We start from the raw sequence: 20116 nt of genomic DNA, 5'->3' as shown, positions 1-20116 counted from the left end.
ATCCACAAACACCAGCAGCCATCACATTGGTCACCTACCACACATCTGTGTCATGTTAGCACACCAGTGTCTCAGTTTCCAGTCTAAAACATGGTATTTGCAGAACTGTTTAGATTTGATCCTATTTTTAATATCATCCAAGTGATTCTTCAAATGATACAAAAACATTAAAAAAACTACAGTTGTGCAGTTAACAGTAGCACCACATTGTTTAGTAACTGTGTAGTAAGGGAGTTGTTCCTTGCCACTGTCGCCTTCAGGCTTGCTCTGGAGGTTTTTTGTAAAGCGTCTTGAGACAATTTGTACGGTTTGTGATGTTATATAAATAAAATTGAATTGAAATGAACTGAATATTAACTGAAACAGAAACTTTGTCCTTCACCTGTTGTGAGTTCATCATTGTAACACATGCTTGGGTGTTTTAAATAATGATCAAGTTCTTCATTAACAAGAAATAACTTAATAAGGATAAAACCATGTTACTAAAGTCTCTACAAATACGTACATTTACTAACCTCCAGCAAAACATACTTTATCATGACACAAAGAAAATGCACTGTAGTTCCCATGGAAGCAATACATTGCTCATACTGCAACCAGCACCAGAGAACAAGCAGCAAGAACCAGAAGTGTTGTTGACTGTAACTGATCCAAAACGAAAAGAAAATCTATGTTGAGATCCTGAAAACTACACCTCAGCTTAACCAGAGGGAAAGACTTGATCCATCAGAAGATCAGTATTTAAAGTGACAGCCTCATCTTTATGCCACTACCTATCGCTGAACAGGACATGAAGTAAGACGGGAGTCTTAACTTATGACCCTCTGATAAAGGCATTGAAAAATGTACACGCATTATCAGGAGCTGGATGTCAGTGGAGACATTCCTGACAACAATGTGGTATTAAATCAAAGCTAATGTAATCTATGAACAGATATGTGGGTATACATACAGATTTAAATTAGGTTGCAGAGAGTATTGGAACGGAGCAACTACACTGAGCTGTTAGATGAAGAGCTGCCAGCGACAGGCTGCACACCTCCAACTTCCCAGCGAGGTACCCAGCTCCTTTCACTGTGACCTGCTGCAGACTCACAGAACGATGGAAAAAGGTCAATTATAGTCTGACATCTTTATGAACAGCATCTTTATGAAACTGCAGTTTAATTCCTGATAAATCAAGTAATTACATTAGGTTTGTGTGTAATATTCTACGACACTTTAAATATTCATTGAATTATGGCTGCAACCTATTTCCCATTTAATCATGTAACTTTATTATTCTGGGACCACGGATCAGTGAAAATATGAATAGAGTTATCAGCCCTGTGTGTCAGCAGGCATCTATAGGTTTCTGGGTTTGTGTGTGGGTGTGTGTGTGTGCACCTGACAGTGTGAATGTGTGCTTCCACAGCAAATGATAAATGACTTATTTCGATCTCCCAGCTGTTCAGCCTGTTTATATAAGCCTACGACCACGGCCATGTCAGCAGAAACAAATCATCTATCAACACGCACGCACGCGCCATGCTGCCGCCCTGGTCAGTGGTGAGAATGATGGATTGGACCTGAGGTGTGTCTTGTCTTGGTTATTGATAGGCAGGTATTGGAGTGGCAGCATGAAATATTAATAGACTGGAGAAGAATGAAAAGGAGAAAGAGAAGGACAAGCAGAGAGAAGCAGCCATAGCTGAGACTGGACCATAGAATAGAAATGATGAGTACAGAAAAGCATTGCAATATGCGTCCATGAAAATTGGAAATGTGTCTGATATCAGTGTGATTTTTTTTTCTTTTCTCAGTGGAAATTCCCTCCATCTTTGATAAAGTTCACACACATACACACTTAAATCTCTCTCTTTCTCTCTCAATTTCGTTCTGTCACTCTAACCCACATCCTGTTGTGGTTCTTGTTCTCTCCTCCACTTTGATACCTGAGAACCGCTGACTTTCGTGGACAGACAAGGCCCACCTTTGTCTTTGCCACACTGCAAAGAGTGTTTGTCATCATATTTGGAAGTCAGAGTGTGTCTGACGGGATCGTCCTACCACACTGACGGCAACTCACACACTCACTCGCGCCCTGTGCCAAGAATTTGTTCTCAGTAATGCACTTTAAATAGCAAAGAGGGTTGGATCATCCCTGCGCTATTAGATGCAGAGAGGGCATATTATGTATGTATGTGTGTGCGTATTGACGCAGCACTGCAGAACAATCTATACTAATGATTTCCCATAGACACCTCAAGTTGATCTGAGAACCGAGGAGGATGGAAGAGAGAGAACATGAAAGAGATGAATGAAGAGATGGCAGGAGAGAACGAGAAGGAATGGAGGAAGGGTATACGGGGATACGTTACCTCAGTTTAATCATGATCTATGTCGTATATAATGACTTTAGGTATGGTTAATAAATCACTTTTAATAACTAATCGGGTTTGTTATTAAACCAAGTGCTCTGCTGTGAGTGAGTCATTAATAATTAAGTTAATAAGTAAATGCTATTGAGGTTCTGCATGTTTTTCGAAGAGTTCACATCTAAAGCTCTGTTTAGACCTGCTGCATCCTGAGGTACCTGATAGCAAATGACCAGCTTTAAGTACAGGTGTGAACACATCCAACATGCATTGAGGACACTTTAAGATCCGATTACTCTGATCACATCTGGGGCCACTTGAGACTATATCACTTCAGGAGTGTGAACATACAGTCCTTTAATCCTGGCAGTTTCTCTGTACTGCTGCATAAAGAGTACAAGTACACATGGATGCTACCACAAACAATTTTGTTCTTAAACAGCATACAGACTCAGGACACGTGGTAAAACTAAGTCTGAGCAGGGCCTAAATATTTGAAAGTCATTACAAAATGAGATCTGGTCAAGATCTAAAAAACCCACGGCCAAACACCGTCTGCAATTACAGAGCTGTGAATGGTAAGAAACATTCAATATACAGATTGTGGACTCTTGAATTTTGTGCTATGAAGCAGATTCAGAGAGTATTTAAACAAGCCAAGGAGAATTTTTAATGAGGACTCTAACAACTGATTCATAAATTTAAATTTACATAACGTGTAAGTCCTTATTAACCACAGCAAAAAAGAAATCTGCCAGGTTATGAAAATAGGGACAACTCTGTAACCGATGAAGAACTAACCTTGGCTCAAAATGTGTTTCTCTTTTAAAATTAATAAAGAAAAAAAATATTAAAGGGAGCATCTCGTCAACACGTTCCATTGTGCAATGACAAATGTCTGATGTCTAGACATCACTAAATGTCTTTAAATCTGATATTACGTAATAATGATTCTGCTGACGTAGATGTGGGTTTCACGTGTGTGTGCGTGAGTGTGTGTGAGTCTGAGAAATCTTGAACCTGCTGTGTACAGTGGAATTTCCTCCAATCACCTCACATTGTTCAGACTAACAACGAGTCAAAGACAACAGGGCTGGACTGAAACACCCCACACCCTCCAGGGTGTCTCTGAGGAACCATAAGCACTTCCAGGTCAAAAGGCCAGCACAAACACACACTCACACAGCAGACGATCAACAGGTGATTATTCCATGAGATACATTCAGAAAACACTAAAGAAGTTAATCTGTTTGGGAAACGAGGATGTATTTTTGGTCTGTCACTGATGAAGCAGAAAACATCTTTGGTAAAATGGCTCACAGGCGCTTGGTTGACCACTCAAGGACATTTGGACCTCTATGGGAATGATAATAAAAGATGTAACCAGAGAGCATGAGAACAAATGAAAACATGAATCAATCCTCCCTGGTTTTACTGCACCTGACAGAGGTTATAGGAGGAGGAGTATAAGAATGATCACAGGGAATGGTGGGGATTTTTTCTAATTTTGTTTTTACATCTTCTGAGTTGATTTAGAAGTTTGACAAGGGTCCTATTAATTAGCCACTGTGTGAAAATGCTGATAATTTGTTTGATTATAAGTGACCCGTTTCTAAATTCAAGAAAAAAATGAAAGAAAAAATAAAGAAAAAAAGCTCAAAATGGACAGAAAGATGAAAAGTGATCCACATTTGTGTGTGTGTGTGTGTGTGTGTGTGTGAGAGAGAGAGAGAGAGAGAGAGAGAGAGGGAGAGAGACCAAGACAGGCCACAGCTAGGTGTGAGAAGGTGCTGCACTAGAGGAAACAGCCATGACCTACACTCAAGACTCCTGCTGGGGAGGGTGGAGAGGACAAGTAGGGTACATGTGTCTGAAAACTCAGTCTTGAAGGGTGTGTGTGTGTGTGCTATCAAGAGGAAACGACTATAGCTTGGTCGGGGGGAAGCCTCCACTTTAGCTGCTATTGTTCAGCCCTTCCTGGTTGTTACAGAGGAAGAGAGGACTCCATCACTGTCACATCACACTGGGCTTTATCTCTCTTGTTTGATCTATTTGTTTACATCTTTGACCTATTTTGATCACACTGTTCTTTTTTTTTTTTTTTTTTTGCACTGATACACATAAGATACAAACGCCTAAACGTAAGCTTATAATTGTATAAGATTTTGTATTCCATGTTCAGATATGAAGGCAATTCACAGAACCTCTTTAAACCTTGCTCTGATTTGGTGGTCAGTTATGTTGTGCTGCCATCTACTGACGCACCATCATCGCACAACTTTCAGGAGCACAAAACAACAAGTAGTTCATTTTTAATGATTTAGAAAAAGATAACGCATATATAGCCAATGAAATTCCTCCTCTGAATAAAAATAAAATGTATTCACCTGCCTGTGAAAAATCAGGAGCATAATCATTTGAACAAATCCAGTTAGGAGGAGATGTGTCGCAGGAAAAGAAACATAATGATTCGCGAAGCGTTCTCCTCAAACCTGATTAGCCTGCGGGAGCTTAGAAGGATTGGTTACTTGATTGAATAGAGCACAGCTGCAGGTAAATTAATCAATGTGGCTGTTACAACAATCACAGCTAATTTGATTCACACGAGGTGGCTCTGCCAAATATAACCACCCCTGCGGAGGGTTTCATTATTTTTTCATCAGCCTGAGTGAAGCAGTTTGGACACTGTGCACCAAATTCCAACATGCCCACCAAGAACATGACTGAGGAGCGGCTCTCCAAGTTTAAAAACAAAGGGAAAGATCCCATGGTACGTAGACAAGTGTTTTTTTTTTTTTTTTTTTATGAAAGTCAGGTCTCTTAACTTGTCCACCTCTTGCAGAAACTTCGAGAGAAGAGGATCTCTGAGTGTGTGGAGCTGCGTAAAGCTCACAAGAATGAGAACTTCCTGAAGAGGAGAAATATAACCCTTTCATCTCTCCCAGACGAGGAGGCCCTTTCTCCTGACTACATATCCATGGATAAGGTCCTTTTTAACCTACACAGCGACTGTTTCATTGAAATGAGATGACCATCTAACACCACATTTGTCATTTAGGTGACTGCTTTGCCCATTGAGGAAATAATTAAAAACGTGAACAGTGAGTGCAGGGAGGCCCAGATCCGAGGCTGTCAGGCAGCCAGGTGAGTGTATAGGCTTGATTGAATGGAAGCTTTGGCTTCCTACTGCCTAGTCACAAAGGGATACTTAAGTTTCTCAACCCCTAGTGCACAAATGAGCATACATTTTAAGGCTCTCCCTTAAAACTTTCAAATTTGGCACTATATAAAAGGGAAAAACTTTAGCCCATAAACGTGAAGACTAACTCTACATTTTGTCCACTCCTCAGGAAACTGCTTTCTCAGGAACGTAACCCTCCTCTGAAAGAGATTATAGATGCTGGCCTGCTGGCCCGCTTTGTGTCCTTCCTGTGCATGGATGATGAGCCGACTCTGCAGTTTGAGGCAGCTTGGGCTCTCACAAACATTGCCTCTGGAACGTCTTGGCACACACAGCAGGTGTCTGTACTTCTGAGAAACTCAAGCCTACAGTGTGACTGACGATGCCAACCTGTTCACACTAACTTGGGTTCTCGTTTGATGGGTAAACTGTTTTCCTCTTGAATTACTTTTCAGACTAAACTAAAACAGTTTCCACCCTCAGGTAGTGGAACATGGGGCTGTCCCAGCTTTCATCTCCTTGCTGGCCTCACCAATGTTGCACATCAGTGAACAAGCTGTTTGGGCGCTAGGAAATATTGCAGGTGAGACTCTTAAAATGACCATTGTTTATCCAACTGAGGCATGGAAATTATAAATTCCACTGAAACTGAACTAAAATAAGCCATGAAGACACTCCATTTGCACGGTTAAAGAATTATCTTATCCTATATTCAAAGCTACACGAGTTTAACAGTTAACAAAATGTTGACAGGTGATGGTTCGACTTTTCGGGATGTCCTGATTGACTGCAGCGTTATCCCTGCCTTACTGGCTCGCATCTCTCCAGACACACCAGTATGTAAAAACTCTACATGACAAGCTCGGAAACATGTATCATGTTAAATCTGTCTTATTTAGAGTTTAAATTGGACAATAACTGTTTGTTAAGCTCTGGTGTCTAGATTCTCTTCAAGTTGTAACCGCTCATGAGCCAAATGCTGTTCAGTGTTAAAACGAGATGCAGTGGTTATACTGCCTTCAATCCATTTGATCAGTTTTGTACCTGTAATGACAATTTCTTTAACCAAATCTTGAACTACAGACATTGGATTTTGAGTTGTTACAAATACACTTTAGATTTTGGTTTAAGGGAACTTTGGTCCTGTGATGTCTCCAATCTGCAGATTGGCTACTTGCGTAACTTGACATGGACACTGTCCAACCTGTGCCGAAACAAGAACCCATTTCCTCCCTTGTCTGCAGTCCTGCAGGTAGATGAAGTCACTCCTGGTAACATTTACGGCAAAGCTTAAGCTGAATACCACATGAAACGTACAGTATTGAATGATGCTAGAATACCAGGTATATTAAGGTGCTGTGTCTGTCATTCCTCCAGATGCTTCCCTCTCTGATACAGTTGCTTCATCTTGGTGATGACGACATCTTATCGGATGCTTGCTGGGCAATCTCCTACCTGTCGGATGGTGACAATGACCGCATCGATGTCGTAGTGAAAACTGGCATCGTTTCCAGACTGGTGGAGCTCATGAACCATGATTCCATCAGTGTCATGGTAATGGTTTATGGCCATTATGTGCTCCCTGTCCAACTGTCAAATGGACAAGTTCACCATCTATATTTGAACACAAAGACTAACTTGTTTAATAGATATAGTACAGCTAAAAATGTCAAGTCCCTCACATGCAAGTCCTTAAAGTGAGTAATCCTCACTGACTTGTTTACCTGACCTCCAGACCCCCGCTCTGCGCTCCATTGGGAACATAGTGAGTGGCTCTGATCTGCAGACCCAGATGGTGATTGATGCTGGAGTTCTGAATGTTCTTCCCAAGTTGATGAGGCACTCAAAGCCCAGTGTGCAGAAGGAGGCAGCGTGGGCATTGTCGAACATTGCTGCAGGACCCTGTAAGCAAATCCAACAGCTTATCACTTGTGGCCTGCTTCCTCCTCTGGTCGAACAGCTGAGAAGTGTGAGTAGCCTCAAGTTTACAGTAGGACAAGTTATTTGGTTGGCTTACTAGGGGACGAATAATTGAGCTGCGCTTTCCCTACTGTATAGAGGAACAAATCATGTGCCAAGTATTGAAAACGTATACCTGACATTTGAAGTTTTCATGTTAAATGGCAGCTGTTAAGACTTGGAAGCTCATTTCATAAACCCTGCAAATTGAGCTGCACTCCAAGTCAATCACTTTAACTCTTGGTTGAATGGGCTTAATCTTTTAGGGAGATTTCAAGACTCAAAGGGAAGCAGTGTGGGCAGTGACCAACTTCACCAGTGGGGGCACTGTGGAGCAGGTGGTCCATTTGGTGCAGAGTGGAGCCCTGGAAGCGATAATCAATCTGCTGCAGGTCAAAGACTCCAAAGTCATTCTGGTCATTCTGGATGCCATTAACAACATTTTCATGGTCAGTGCAGGAACATACAAAATGCAAACACTTCAATTTGTACAGCTAAATGGCACAAACTTGGTACTATAAACTTGCTGCATTCAGGCTGCAGAAAAGCTGGGTGAGACGGAAAAGCTGACCCTGTTGGTGGAAGAGCTGGGAGGACTAGACCGCATTGAGATGTTACAGAATCATGACAATGAGATGGTGTACCAAGCAGCGCACAACCTCATAGAGAAATACTTCAGTGACGTAAGTATCGTGTAGAGTTGAACCTTTTAATTTGCAGCTGCTAAACTTTTCTTTCTTTTTTTAGGGTGACATTGAGGGAATCGTGGCTCACACTACAGAGGATGCGTTTGTTTTTAAGACATCTGATATTCAGAAGACATTTGAATTTTAAATGCAAACCTGTTAATGTAAAAAATAAAACTGTATTAAAGTGTTTGGGTAGTATGACTACATCAGTGTCGTCAAAGCTTAAAGATTCCAGCATGGTGTTTAATTATAATTAAAGGTCCTGATTCAATATAAAGCCAACTGGTGACATTTCAGTAGGAAATGATCTCACTTGGGAAAGACGATTGGTCCTGGACATTTTGCCTCTAGTTGTCACATCTCATGCATGGCTAGGTTTGAAACGTTGAGAGCTTAATCAAAGCCTTCTGTCATCACTCTAACTTCAATCAGCTTAAAGGCCATAGAACTGAAAACTTGAGGGGAAATTTAAAAGTCATCTTCCCAGGCTGAATAGTCTGTAAAACGTAATGCTTTGCTTTATGCATTAAAATGTGCAAAATGCACATGGGGTGGGTTTGAAACTCATTTACAAGGAACTAGTAGCAAATGAAACTGAAATGTTGCAGTACTAACTTGAACTAGTTCCAATCCTTAAAAAGGAACTTGTTTTGGGGGTGACTGTGGTTTCATGTGACCTAATATGGAGTTTACAAAATGGGATGCAACTCGACAGCACCACAAATGACCTTCCAGTTCACACCTGTGAAATGGATTCAACTCTGCCACAGGCAATAGATATCACCGGTCAACATTTATACTGTATGTGAGATTAAAATCTTGACATGACTAAGGACCATGACCATCTCGTCGCATGACTGCTGAATTGCTTTTCCAGTGTACTTTTTTTTTGACTTTCTAGAGTAACAGCTGACTCGGGGACTTTCAAGGAAACCTGCATTTCCCCACATTGGGTGATTTCAATTAAATGTTAGACAACCTTGAAATTCACCGTTTTATACTTACTGACAACTCAAACCTTAAGTTTAGAATTGGGCAGTGAATAGTGATACCTTATGAGGGATCCAAAGATGTAATCTGGATCTGATTAAGATCTAAATCATGATCTAAAAGTTTTGAATCTTGATAAATGTCTATTTATGCATGTAATCCACTACAATGGAGATTGACAAACTCAACCTAAGTGGGGCCATCTTTTACCTTTTTTCACGATACAGTGATGTCAAGTGTCAGCACACTAATTTTAGCATGGCTTTTTTTGTAGGAATTGCTACTTCCCCACTTCCCCTATTTTTATTTTGAACTTATGAAAGTGAGAAAACTCTATCCTACCGGATGTCTAAAAAAAAGAAGATATGGGGAAACCCTTGGTATTTACAAGAATGGATTTTTTATTTTTTTTTTGGGGGGGGGGGGATTTCATGTCTTGACTACACTGCTTTAGATATAAGGAACGATGATTATCTGACCCTCAGACTCGCTGGTTCTGACAGCACCTGCTGCTCTGGTACTTGGTAAGATGATTAGCTTATTTAGTACATTACATTTTAGGTGCTTCAGCACAATGCTTTGAGTATGAGCAGGTTTTCAGTAATTTTGATTATATGATAAAATTCAAATCTAGGCTAATGTTTAACGGATCATTGAAGATACTCACTAACCTGTTCTTTCTCCTTTTTGTTTAGGCATCATCAACCATGTTGAAGGACAATGTGCTGATATTTATGGGCATCTGCTGCCTCTGTGTAAAGATAAAGCCCCTACATGCAAAGACAGTAAGATAATAAATACATCGATAACTTTATCAGGACAAATATATAACAGAAAGTCTATGTTTGACTTGAAGCATGCCAATGACCAAAAAAAAATCCACTCCTTTTATTATACTTTTAATCTAAGAGATACTAAATTGGTAAAGTGAAAATTTATGCCTACATAATACAGAGGTAAAGATCTTAAGAGATGTTGACTCCTGTTATTTTATTTTTATTTTTTTGGCAAAGACAAAGTGCAGTCCAACTAAATGTGAACTCCACTGAAGACACCAGATTGACAGAAAAAGTTCATTACCTCCATACAACAGATTTAATTGATGATTGTTTTCTATTAAGACCATTTGAGCAGTGTGGCTCATTAAAATGAACCACTGTTGACAACAGAATTTATGTTTGTCTTAATTTTCTACAGTGGCCTCTACAAGATAGCATCGTTTCCAAAGCTTCAGATGTCCAAAAATTGGATGGTGGTCCAGCAGCACAGGAAACAATACAGGTTCCACAATTAGGAGATCCTGGAGTGGTTCAGAACATCTCCAACCAGACTGTCATGCAGAAAACCACAAATGACTCACTGAAGTCTTCTGATGCCTCCATCCATCTCTTCACAATCCCTCTGAGTTTATCTCCTGACTCTGTTGACGACATGTATTATGGCTGCTCCCACAATATGCTCATCAAGGTGAAACGTGATTACCTTCCTAAGAGCACCAACGATCATCTGTACACCGCATCCACAACACTTTGTGCCCATAAAGCCATGAAAAATAAGGACATCGCTGACCTGCTATCATTGGACCACTTCAGGGCTTTGTGTGCCTACACAGCGGGGGCATATGCTGACCTTAACCGTGCTGTACGTAAGGGGAAGACTTTCTACAGGAACTCATTTGAATTCCACGCCCTCCACTTCCTGTTGTCTGATGCAATCAGACTGCTGAAACTTAACCAAGGGACCTGTTTCACCACCTACCGAAGAAGCCGACGGCTTTTCAGCAGCCAGGTTGGACAAACCATTCGCTTTGGCTCCTTTGCCTCCAGCTCCCTCAGCAACAATCTGACTCAATTTGGACGCAGGACCTGCTTTGACATACGTACATGTTATGGTGCCTACCTAAAGTCCTATTCAGAGTTTGACTCGGATGAAGATGAAGTACTGATTCCTCCATATGAGATGTTTAATATTGTCTCTGTTGACATGTCAGGAGACAGCCATTTACACTGTGATGTTGTCTACAAGCTTGAGACTGCTGGGATATACAGCAGTCTAAACTGCCAGGCTGTTGACCTTTAAAAGCTGGAGCATGTCATTTTAACTATAATGTCATTTTGATCATTGCCGTCGTTGTGATGGGTCCACCACTCAATGTGTTTATATGCATTACTGTAAATATATTAAAGCAATAATTGGTAACACTTTCTATTAAGGTTGTATTTATAATGCCCTATGAATGCACTCATATTTTATAAGGTGTCTTTAAAGCATTATAATGCTCATTATTACATCTATACGTATTCACAAGTCGTCATAACCAACTTCATGATGCATTATGACAACTGGTTATGAATGATTCTAATTTTAATCTGAATAGTGTATTATAAATATTAGTGCTCTAGCTGGGTTTGTTTTTTATGCAGAAAGGTTTGATTGAAAACAAATAAACAGATCATGTTTTTCTGTTTAAAGCAGCCTAATGAGACAGAGGTGGGTCAGAGGTCAGTGGTCATGGACTAAGGAATTGCATTTCTACAATAATAATAATATTAATAAAAACGATATTAAAATAATATCTGACGGCATTGCCAGCGTAGTGGTATTTTGCCTTACATAGGAATAAATAAATGCGGACATTTCTAGCGACCCTGTATAAAAAAGCCGGTCTCACAGTGGATGTGACACTGTCACGAAAATAAATCTAATGTTTAATGCCTGCGGATTTTTCTCAAATTTTCATGCCGCTCGAAACGAATGTCAAACTAATGTATTTCAATTGGAAGTTATTTCGTGGTATGAGGACAACTGTCAACGGAACACGATGTTTTATTCACCAGATATTCCTTGAGGAATGTGAAATACGATACATGATCGTGTATCGTTAATTATTAGATTAGATTTGTAATGGTCTTATTTCGGTTTTTAATGTAAACCCAATTTTGCTGCAGGATTCAGCACTTTGAGATTCAAAAAAAATTAATGGTTATTCATTATATCGGTAAATACAACCTTCATAGAAAGTGTTACTCAATAATTTAACAGTTCCTTATTTAATAAGAGAAAGAAGCTGAATAAACAATCTCACAATGTGTCTGATTCATATCATATAACACTACTCAGCAGATGGTGTAAGCAGCATTACAGCGTGGACTAGCTGAGCAACAGAAGTGAAACTGTAAGCAAATTTAAGTTAAAATATATTTAACTATATTACAGCAAAAAAGCAACAGGTAGATACACCTGCCGCCACAACCAGGTTCTGAAATGCTTAGCAGCTGCAATTGAGGAGAAACGGATTGAAGCAAATTCCTCAGCTGCTAGAAAGGAGAATAAGCATATTATGTTTGTTCGGGAGGGAGACCAGGTCAGATCAGCGAGGCGCAGGCATAATGTAGGGCAGCTAAGTGTGGGCAGAGTCTGGGAGCTGAGGACCGACCTAGATGGCGCCCTGAGCGTTCCACAACAGATAGCCGTGACTCTAAAAGAGACCGGACGTGCTGTTGTGGTCTGAGAAAGAAAGGACAGTGTATTTTGTGGAGTTAACTGTCCCGTGGGAAGACAGAGTTGAAGAGGCGAATGAGCGCAAGAGAGATAGATACTGTATGTGGAGTTGGCATCGGAAGCGGAGCAGCCAGGCTGGAGCGCCCGTGTGCGCCCAGTGGAGGTCAGCTGCCGTGGATTTGTGGCGAAATCTGCCATTGCTCCCCTGTGTGAGTTGGGCATTAGCAGAAAAGGACAGAGGGTTGCCGTAAAGAATATGTCCCTGGCAGCGGTGCGAGCGAGCCAGTGGTTGTGGCTATGGAGAAAGCATGCTAGCTAGGGAGCATGCTAAAGGTAAAGCTAGCTATGTGCTAACATTAGGTAGCAGTTGTAGTTAGATTAATCTAATCTGTCGGTTGAAAGGCACACGGTGGCGCGGTGGCTGCATTCAGGGGCGTGACTCCGGGACGCTGGAGCTCACCGTTAAGCCTTCTTGAGGTGTCGTGGGCCTAACTTAATGAAACATCAGTGAAGGGAGGTGCCCACTTGAAAACCCCAATGATGTGCGGCACACTGCCTACTATTGCTAGTTAGGCTCGTTTGCTGGTGTTTTCTTGTGTGTAACTTCTGATCTTGGCAGAGGGGAGGAATGTTGTTTGAAGAATAGTTGCATGTCTATCATTTCTTACTTACTATTGGTGGTTAGGCTAATTAGCTGGTGCTTTCTAGTGTTTTGTTTCCATAGGCTAATTGTACCTCGTTTCTGACATTGGCAGAAGGATGAGATGTCCTGGTCGAGTGTAGTTGTATTCCCATCATCTCTATTACCAACTGTTGGTGTATATAATTACACCGCTGGTGTAATTAGCTGGTGTTTTTTATTTTTATTTTTTTTATTTCTGTGGCTAGACTAATTTAACTAGTTTCTGACATAGTTAGTAGCTGACCACTGGTCTGCTGGTTGGTTGTCCAGTTGGACCTGACTTCTAAGGGAGTTTTGCCTTAGATCATGGCACAAGGGATTGTAACATCTTGTCCTGTGTATTAATGAATATGCAATTTAAGGATACACAGCACGATTTAAAGTTAAATATATTTTGGACACTGAACCCAGAGTAGATCCTAGTGCTTGGCATTGGACAGCCAATGAGCATCTTTGACCCTAGATTTTGTGCTGTGTCCAGTACTGGTGGAACTAGTTGGAGCAGTGTTGCAGGCTTTTCAGATAAATCGGCATACTGAATTGGTCAGGGAGATCACACCAACTGACTGTTCAGCTTAGAGAACCAGTGTACGAGAAGAGAAATGGAAGCAGCAGAGGTAAACCAAGTTCAAAATACACAGACACAGGCCAGTATCATGAAGTGAGTGTCCAGGGTGTACCCTGCATCTTGCCCAATGACAACAACCCCCGCGGGTTGGACCTGGCATTACATCCCCACCCCATAGCAATGGCACAATGACAGGATGCAGCCTGACACAGACATACACAAACAAACAAAAAACAAACAAAAAAACAAACAAAAAAACAAACAAAACAAAAAAACATGGAGAACAGCACAAGGTGTTGACCTGGCCTCCAAATTCACTAGATCCTAAACTGTTCATGTAGGCTATTTGTGGAATGAACCACAGGACACCCTCAGAAGGTCCATGTCCATTCTCTGATCAGTCACAACTGCTTTGGAGGCACAAGAGAGACCTACACAATATTAGGAAGGTGGTCAAAATGTTATGCCTCATCAGTACATACGTCTTTCCTTGCTAGCTGGCTGGATCTTTACGTAACTCACCTATTTAAATGATTAAGTCAAGCATAAGTCAAGGACAAATCCTCTTTGAGTGATATATGGTTGACATCTCAGATTGCTCTCCATTTTCCTCTGCATCATCTTTTCACTAGCTGGTTTCACACATGCACCACTTCATTGCCCATTTTTTAATTAGCTGGGAGTTAGCGACAGCGACGACCAGAGTCCTAACACTGACCATCAAATATGTTCTTCAGGAATCCTGTGGGTGAAACTATGCATGTTCTAACATGTGTGTAACCTGATCAAAAATCAAACTCTGGCACACATGAACTGGGTTGTTTGAGATGACAATATTTTGTCATTAACAGTCACTTTTACCTATTAACCTCAAAAGGGTTATAGAAAAATAAAGGACTTAATTTTTTTTTTCAATTTTACAAAGAATTTTACTCTTAGGCCTTATAAACAATATAAGAAAGATGTAGATGTAAGCACATTTTTGTGAAATCTCATTATTGTCACTGGAATTAAGAAATTAGCAAAGAAAAAAAGAATACACCACCAATTATTTATCATCATCAAGTGCAAAGACATAACAATACATATCTGTAAGGACATTTGAAAACAGACACACTTTTTGTGTAAAAATGGACCCCTTTCCCCAAAATGTACAGTTCATTTTTCCTAAAATGGCCATGGACTTTTATTCTTAATGCTAATATCAGTTCAGTCATAAAGCGGACTCCATATTCCACCGCCTTACCCAATGTGATCTGGGTGTCCCAGTCATTTGAATCTGCAACAGTCAATGCATGGCTACATCTTCTCGTAAGAAAGTTCATGTCCACAGGTGGTGCAAGTTTTTTTGTAGAGGTCCTCCTCTGGATCCACCACCTCCTCTGGTCCGTACTGATGTTGATGGACACTGGTGTCTTTAGTCCACATACTGCTCCTCACCGCCCTGCGCAGCTCTAAAGTATAGACACAGACACACAATGTTGATTACTAATATTATTTAAGTTCCATCGATTTGGCATTTGACACTTTTTGTTTAAACAGTTTACCAACCTTTAACCTTCTTGTTGAAGCGTTTTTGTTTCTGCACCTCTTTGTTCTCTTCCCTCGTCTCTCTTGCTTCCTCCAGAGCCTCCTCTGAACCCCACACCTCCATACATCTCTTCTCTACCTGGAGTACACACACACACAAACATTTCACAGGCACATTAATTGTTTCACCGACCTATTCAACACTAATCTGGACTGTTCATGGATCGGTAACCTCTCAACATTTGTCTACAACACGTCTAATGGCTTTACACGTTTGAGTTTAAACAATTAAAAAAAAAAAGAAATTTAATTAAAAAAGGATTTTTAAGGATTTACTTGTGGACTGCTTTATGTTGTTGGTGGGAAAATATCAGATTTGAATTATTCATTAAAAACTAGCATATCAAAAAATAATGAATCACTCTGTAATTTTTAGCCAATTGTTTAATTAGTCCGCCAACAAATGTATTAACATTTGCACATGTCAGTGTCAGTCAGTAAACGTTTGAATGGTACTCTGAAAAACATACTCATATATTCATGAAAACTTGGATTACTGCAGCTACTTGTATCTTTGGACCGCATGATCAGCCATTATTGCACGCTTTTACATTTATACACTTGTCTATATTATTTAAATCTTTTCGAATTAAAAATATATTTAAGGTAACAATGAACCCATCCTTAAACCAGATCCACGCACACAGTTCCACACCTGTATCTTAAGGTAGAGTTTCATGTCGCCCCAGCGTGGGTTGTGAGGGTTTTTCTTCAGTATAAACCTGAGAGGAGGCTCTCTCTTGTCCAGGTCGCAGTCTTTTAGCAGGTAGTGCTGCTTGGCCTCTGTTCTGGAGATTAGCTTGTGCTTCTCTTCGTTGTCTCTAAAGAGAAAAGAGTGAGTTAATGTGGGGAAGGTTGAAGATTTTGAAGCATCAAAATGTTTAGAAAATAAAATGCTAACAAACAAGTATTTCTATTAATCTTGTCTTGCATTGGTGCAGACATGGGCTATGTAAAATAATATTCTTTTATGGATGGACTACCTGATGCTGCACCATCAGATTGACACTTGCCACTTCATCAAAAAGTTGGTAATTCAAGTATGATCATTATGGAATGAATTAAACACTAAAAAGCGGGAGCCTAGCACACTGACTAAAATGTCATAATAAAAGTGTCTCAGAACAACACAACACAATTCAATCATACTTACTGTTGAAAACCATGAACTTCATGAAGATATGGCACAATAATGTACCATAACATTATTACAGGAAACGGGCTCTCACTCTTAAATAACAATCAAGACATGGTACAAATTTGTGTCACACAACAGAAACCACAAAACACCTGAAGAACATGTCTTTGACATTTCCTGTAGAAAATGTTAAGAATAAGCTAGTGTCCAGGAAAAAAAAAGTTCAGAAACTCACTTCACAAACATTTTTAATAACTTATGAATGGATTATGCTTTAATTTAACAAACAGCCTGTAGATGTGCGTCTGTGTGTACCTGCACTTGTCACACACAATCAGGTCAAAGCTGTTGCTGAGATACGAGTCCATGAAGGGTTTCTGACACTCATCACAGAGGAGGTAGTCTGGTTCAATAACGGGAGCTGAAAACAAATCACAAAAACACACATGCAGTTGTCAAAACCCAGGTACATGCTGCATGCATGCATACACACTCAGGTCACTCACGTACCTGGCTGGTGCACCACTCTCTTGGTCTTCTGCTCTGTCTCCCCGTCCTCCTCCTCCTCGATGAAGAAGCCGGCACCGGAGTCAATGGTCTTCGAGACTTTGGCCGATGTAGCGCCCTCCACAGCGGACAAAGGACGACTAGCGAGTCGGGCTTGACGGAGCAACAGCGCCCGTTGCCGGTTCCTCTCGATTTTCGCCCGCATCGCTGCCGAAAGTTCGGGTTTGGGACTCTGTTCTGGCCCGGGACACGCAGTATCCACTCCCTCTGACTGTGGGGGCTCCATGGTGCTCTATCAAACAGCGATCAACACAGAGCAAACTGAGAAGTCACCATAAACAGTTCAGTTCGGCTCCATACAAAGACTAGTGTGGAGTGTTGTTACAAAACTGACAGCTACATGCTTCCGGTTGATTCTTCTTCTTTTGATTTAATGGCGGTTGGCAAACCATCTTAGCTGCATTACCGCCACCAACTGGACTGAAGCGTAGCGCAAAATATTTAAAAAGAAAAAGAAAGAACTGCGATCTTTTATCTAAATTTGGCTCTTTTAAAAATATTATGAAGTATCTTCGCGCTCTGTCTGTGGTCTTAATAATAATGATAATAAATCACAATGCTTAATCTACCTCAATGACGATGATGACGTCAAGATGATTATTGTTTATACCGTGCAATGAAGATTTACATGTTTCTGGTTGGTTGCACTGTGCAGACTTTCCTGTTTGGTGTTTAATGTAAACTGTAACTAAGACCCGAATGAGTGATTCACAGATGTGTGATGATGTTTTCATCTTTCCTGTTCCAGTTCACTTTCCTCCCAATCCCAACCTGTGTTTCTATATCCTGCCAGACTGAATGTGTATATGATGATTTATTGTCATTCCAAAACATGAATGGGGAGCAAAAGTACTGAGTACATGTCACAGCACAATAATAGAGTTGAGATCTAATAAATTTAACAAAGAAGCTGGTGGCATAACGTTTATAGTAGTTAGACCATCAGCATAACATCACCCAAAACATTGTATTCTTTTTTTATTCCTCCACTTAAAGGAAAGTAGTGCTTTTTAATCATATCTTATACTTGTGGCTATTTTCAAAGCAGGTTCACTGTGTAGTGATTTCTTCAGTTGTAGAGTAAAAATCTGAAGGGAAATGACGTAGCTGAACATCAGAGATGCCCTTCCAACCTTCATGTATGATCATGACTTCTGAGTAGTGACAAAAAACGTAATTATTAATCAAGCAGAATAAATGAGTGTCCCTTTAATAGTGGCTGGGCTCACTTTTTATAGATCACTGCTCCTTTGCTTCAGAAGCAATCAGTGGAGGTTTAGTCAGCAGACCACTTTCAAATGTGGTCAGAGATCAGATCAAATGTAATTTCAGTGCATCCTGTGGGTGTTCAAACCTATCTTTAATGTGATCGCCCAGATCAGATGGCAATGCAAGGTCTGAACAGGTCCAGAGTACCGTGTTTATATATCTCATCTACCTGGAAAGGATTCAAGATCCATTAATAGGACAGAGACAACGTTACCGAGGGACACCTGGCACAATGACAGCAGGCAAAGGCCTTGCTTATCCCCCTGCCAGTGTGATCCAACACTGGATAAGAATCAGAGAATCAGAGAAACAGTTTGACTTGTTTGCAATTTAGTGCTGGAATTAACCTCCTCAGCAGCTAGCTAAAACGAGGAAATGTTCTCATATGTCAGTGGAACACAGGAGTCGGAGAACAGGAAGACAGATAGAAAGCAGAATGTTGAGTGTGTCCTTTATTGGTTATCCTCAGATGTCCAGTTAATCTCAGGTGCATCATGATGGTCATGGCAGTATGCCACTCATGCTTGTATAAGAGGCTTGTGTCAAAGTAAAGCAGATCACAGCCTGATAGATGACACTGCAAATCTGATCAGTGGGCTGAGGAAACTCAAGAGCTAACTGACTCTTTAAGTACTTCATTAGATATGCAAATGACATTCAGTATCAGTGTTTCATTTCATAGAAATTAAATAAAACAACCTTCATTGCTAACAACCATACAAAGTACAAAATATTTATCTTCATTTAGTATCATTTTGAGCTCCTTCAATGAAATTTCAACAGTGGACTAGCATGCCCGATCATTTTCTTCACTTGGATTTCCGGCAAGTCTTTGAATTCAATCTGATGTAGATTGATCATTATCATTTCCATCAAATGTGGTATTGTTTCATTCCTAACACATTACTCAGTCCATATGAGTGTAGGTATTCAGCATGATAATTGTTCCCCATTGAGATCTGTTGTCTTTTCAAATTATTTCTTTAACTCTTTTTTTGTAGCAATGTAGTTTGTAGATTTATTACTTTGTGGCTAGACTACTGTAATTCGTCATTATCAGGCTATTGGCTATTTTTAAGCAACTCTAAGATAAGACTGGCAAGGCACCATTTAGATTTCACTATGGAGTATGTTTCATCTGATACAGAGAAAACATAACTGGATAATTCCACAAATAAACAACCTACAGAGACTTGGGCTGGCTTCCAGGCCACTAAAATGTTGCATATGAGATCATATCTCTCTAATAATTTGAGCTTATGTTCATTTCCTGCCTGGTGAAGAATATCATTTTAACTCATTCTCCTTAATGCAGGGCCCTGAGTGATCAAGGTTCATTACGTCTCAACGACCTCATAGCACCATATTAACCCAACAGATGCCTTCACTTTCAAAGTGTAGGTTTATTTATGGTCCTTAAACCTTCAAAAATTAGAATCACTGGTCCACTAACTCTCAGTTGGGGTTTGGGAGGAAGATTCTACTCTGTACTTTTAAGTATTAAGTTATGCTGCTATATCCCTACGGGTTCTTCCCATGATGATAACCATGACATAAATCATCCATGTAACTTGTGTGTTGTTTGTGTATATGTATTGATGCTGTTTTATTATATCTGGCATCTT

General features: G+C 40.3%; 3 protein-coding genes across 3 annotated transcripts; 2 read left to right on the top strand and 1 right to left on the bottom strand.

Annotated features, from left to right (window-relative positions):
* The first annotated feature begins 4982 nt into the window (after positions 1 to 4982).
* Positions 4983 to 8390, top strand: kpna7 (karyopherin alpha 7 (importin alpha 8)). Its single transcript, XM_047578706.1, has 12 exons — positions 4983 to 5127; positions 5200 to 5343; positions 5416 to 5501; positions 5708 to 5876; positions 6022 to 6121; positions 6292 to 6374; positions 6704 to 6790; positions 6916 to 7092; positions 7274 to 7507; positions 7764 to 7946; positions 8034 to 8180; positions 8245 to 8390. The coding sequence occupies exons 1-12, from the start codon at positions 5062 to 5064 to the stop codon at positions 8329 to 8331; spliced, it is 1563 nt and encodes a 520-aa protein (XP_047434662.1). The 5' UTR covers positions 4983 to 5061; the 3' UTR covers positions 8332 to 8390.
* A 1266-nt stretch (positions 8391 to 9656) lies between these two features.
* Positions 9657 to 11443, top strand: LOC125004420 (ecto-ADP-ribosyltransferase 4-like). Its single transcript, XM_047579004.1, has 3 exons — positions 9657 to 9700; positions 9872 to 9961; positions 10374 to 11443. Exons 2-3 carry the CDS (start codon positions 9884 to 9886, stop codon positions 11253 to 11255), a joined length of 960 nt encoding a protein of 319 aa, XP_047434960.1. The 5' UTR covers positions 9657 to 9700; positions 9872 to 9883; the 3' UTR covers positions 11256 to 11443.
* A 3514-nt stretch (positions 11444 to 14957) lies between these two features.
* Positions 14958 to 17569, bottom strand: xpa (xeroderma pigmentosum, complementation group A). Its single transcript, XM_047576185.1, has 5 exons — positions 17166 to 17569; positions 16971 to 17076; positions 16173 to 16338; positions 15479 to 15596; positions 14958 to 15381 (listed from the first exon to the last, which is right to left on the bottom strand). Exons 1-5 carry the CDS (start codon positions 17446 to 17448, stop codon positions 15227 to 15229), a joined length of 828 nt encoding a protein of 275 aa, XP_047432141.1. The 5' UTR covers positions 17449 to 17569; the 3' UTR covers positions 14958 to 15226.
* Between the last annotated feature and the right edge of the window lie 2547 nt (positions 17570 to 20116).

Source organism: Mugil cephalus, chromosome 2 (genome assembly GCF_022458985.1).
Source record: "Mugil cephalus isolate CIBA_MC_2020 chromosome 2, CIBA_Mcephalus_1.1, whole genome shotgun sequence".
NCBI classification, from domain to species: Eukaryota; Metazoa; Chordata; class Actinopteri; order Mugiliformes; family Mugilidae; genus Mugil; species Mugil cephalus.
The sequence above is the reverse complement of the archived record's forward strand: the minus strand, read 5'-3'. Positions and strand labels throughout refer to the sequence as shown.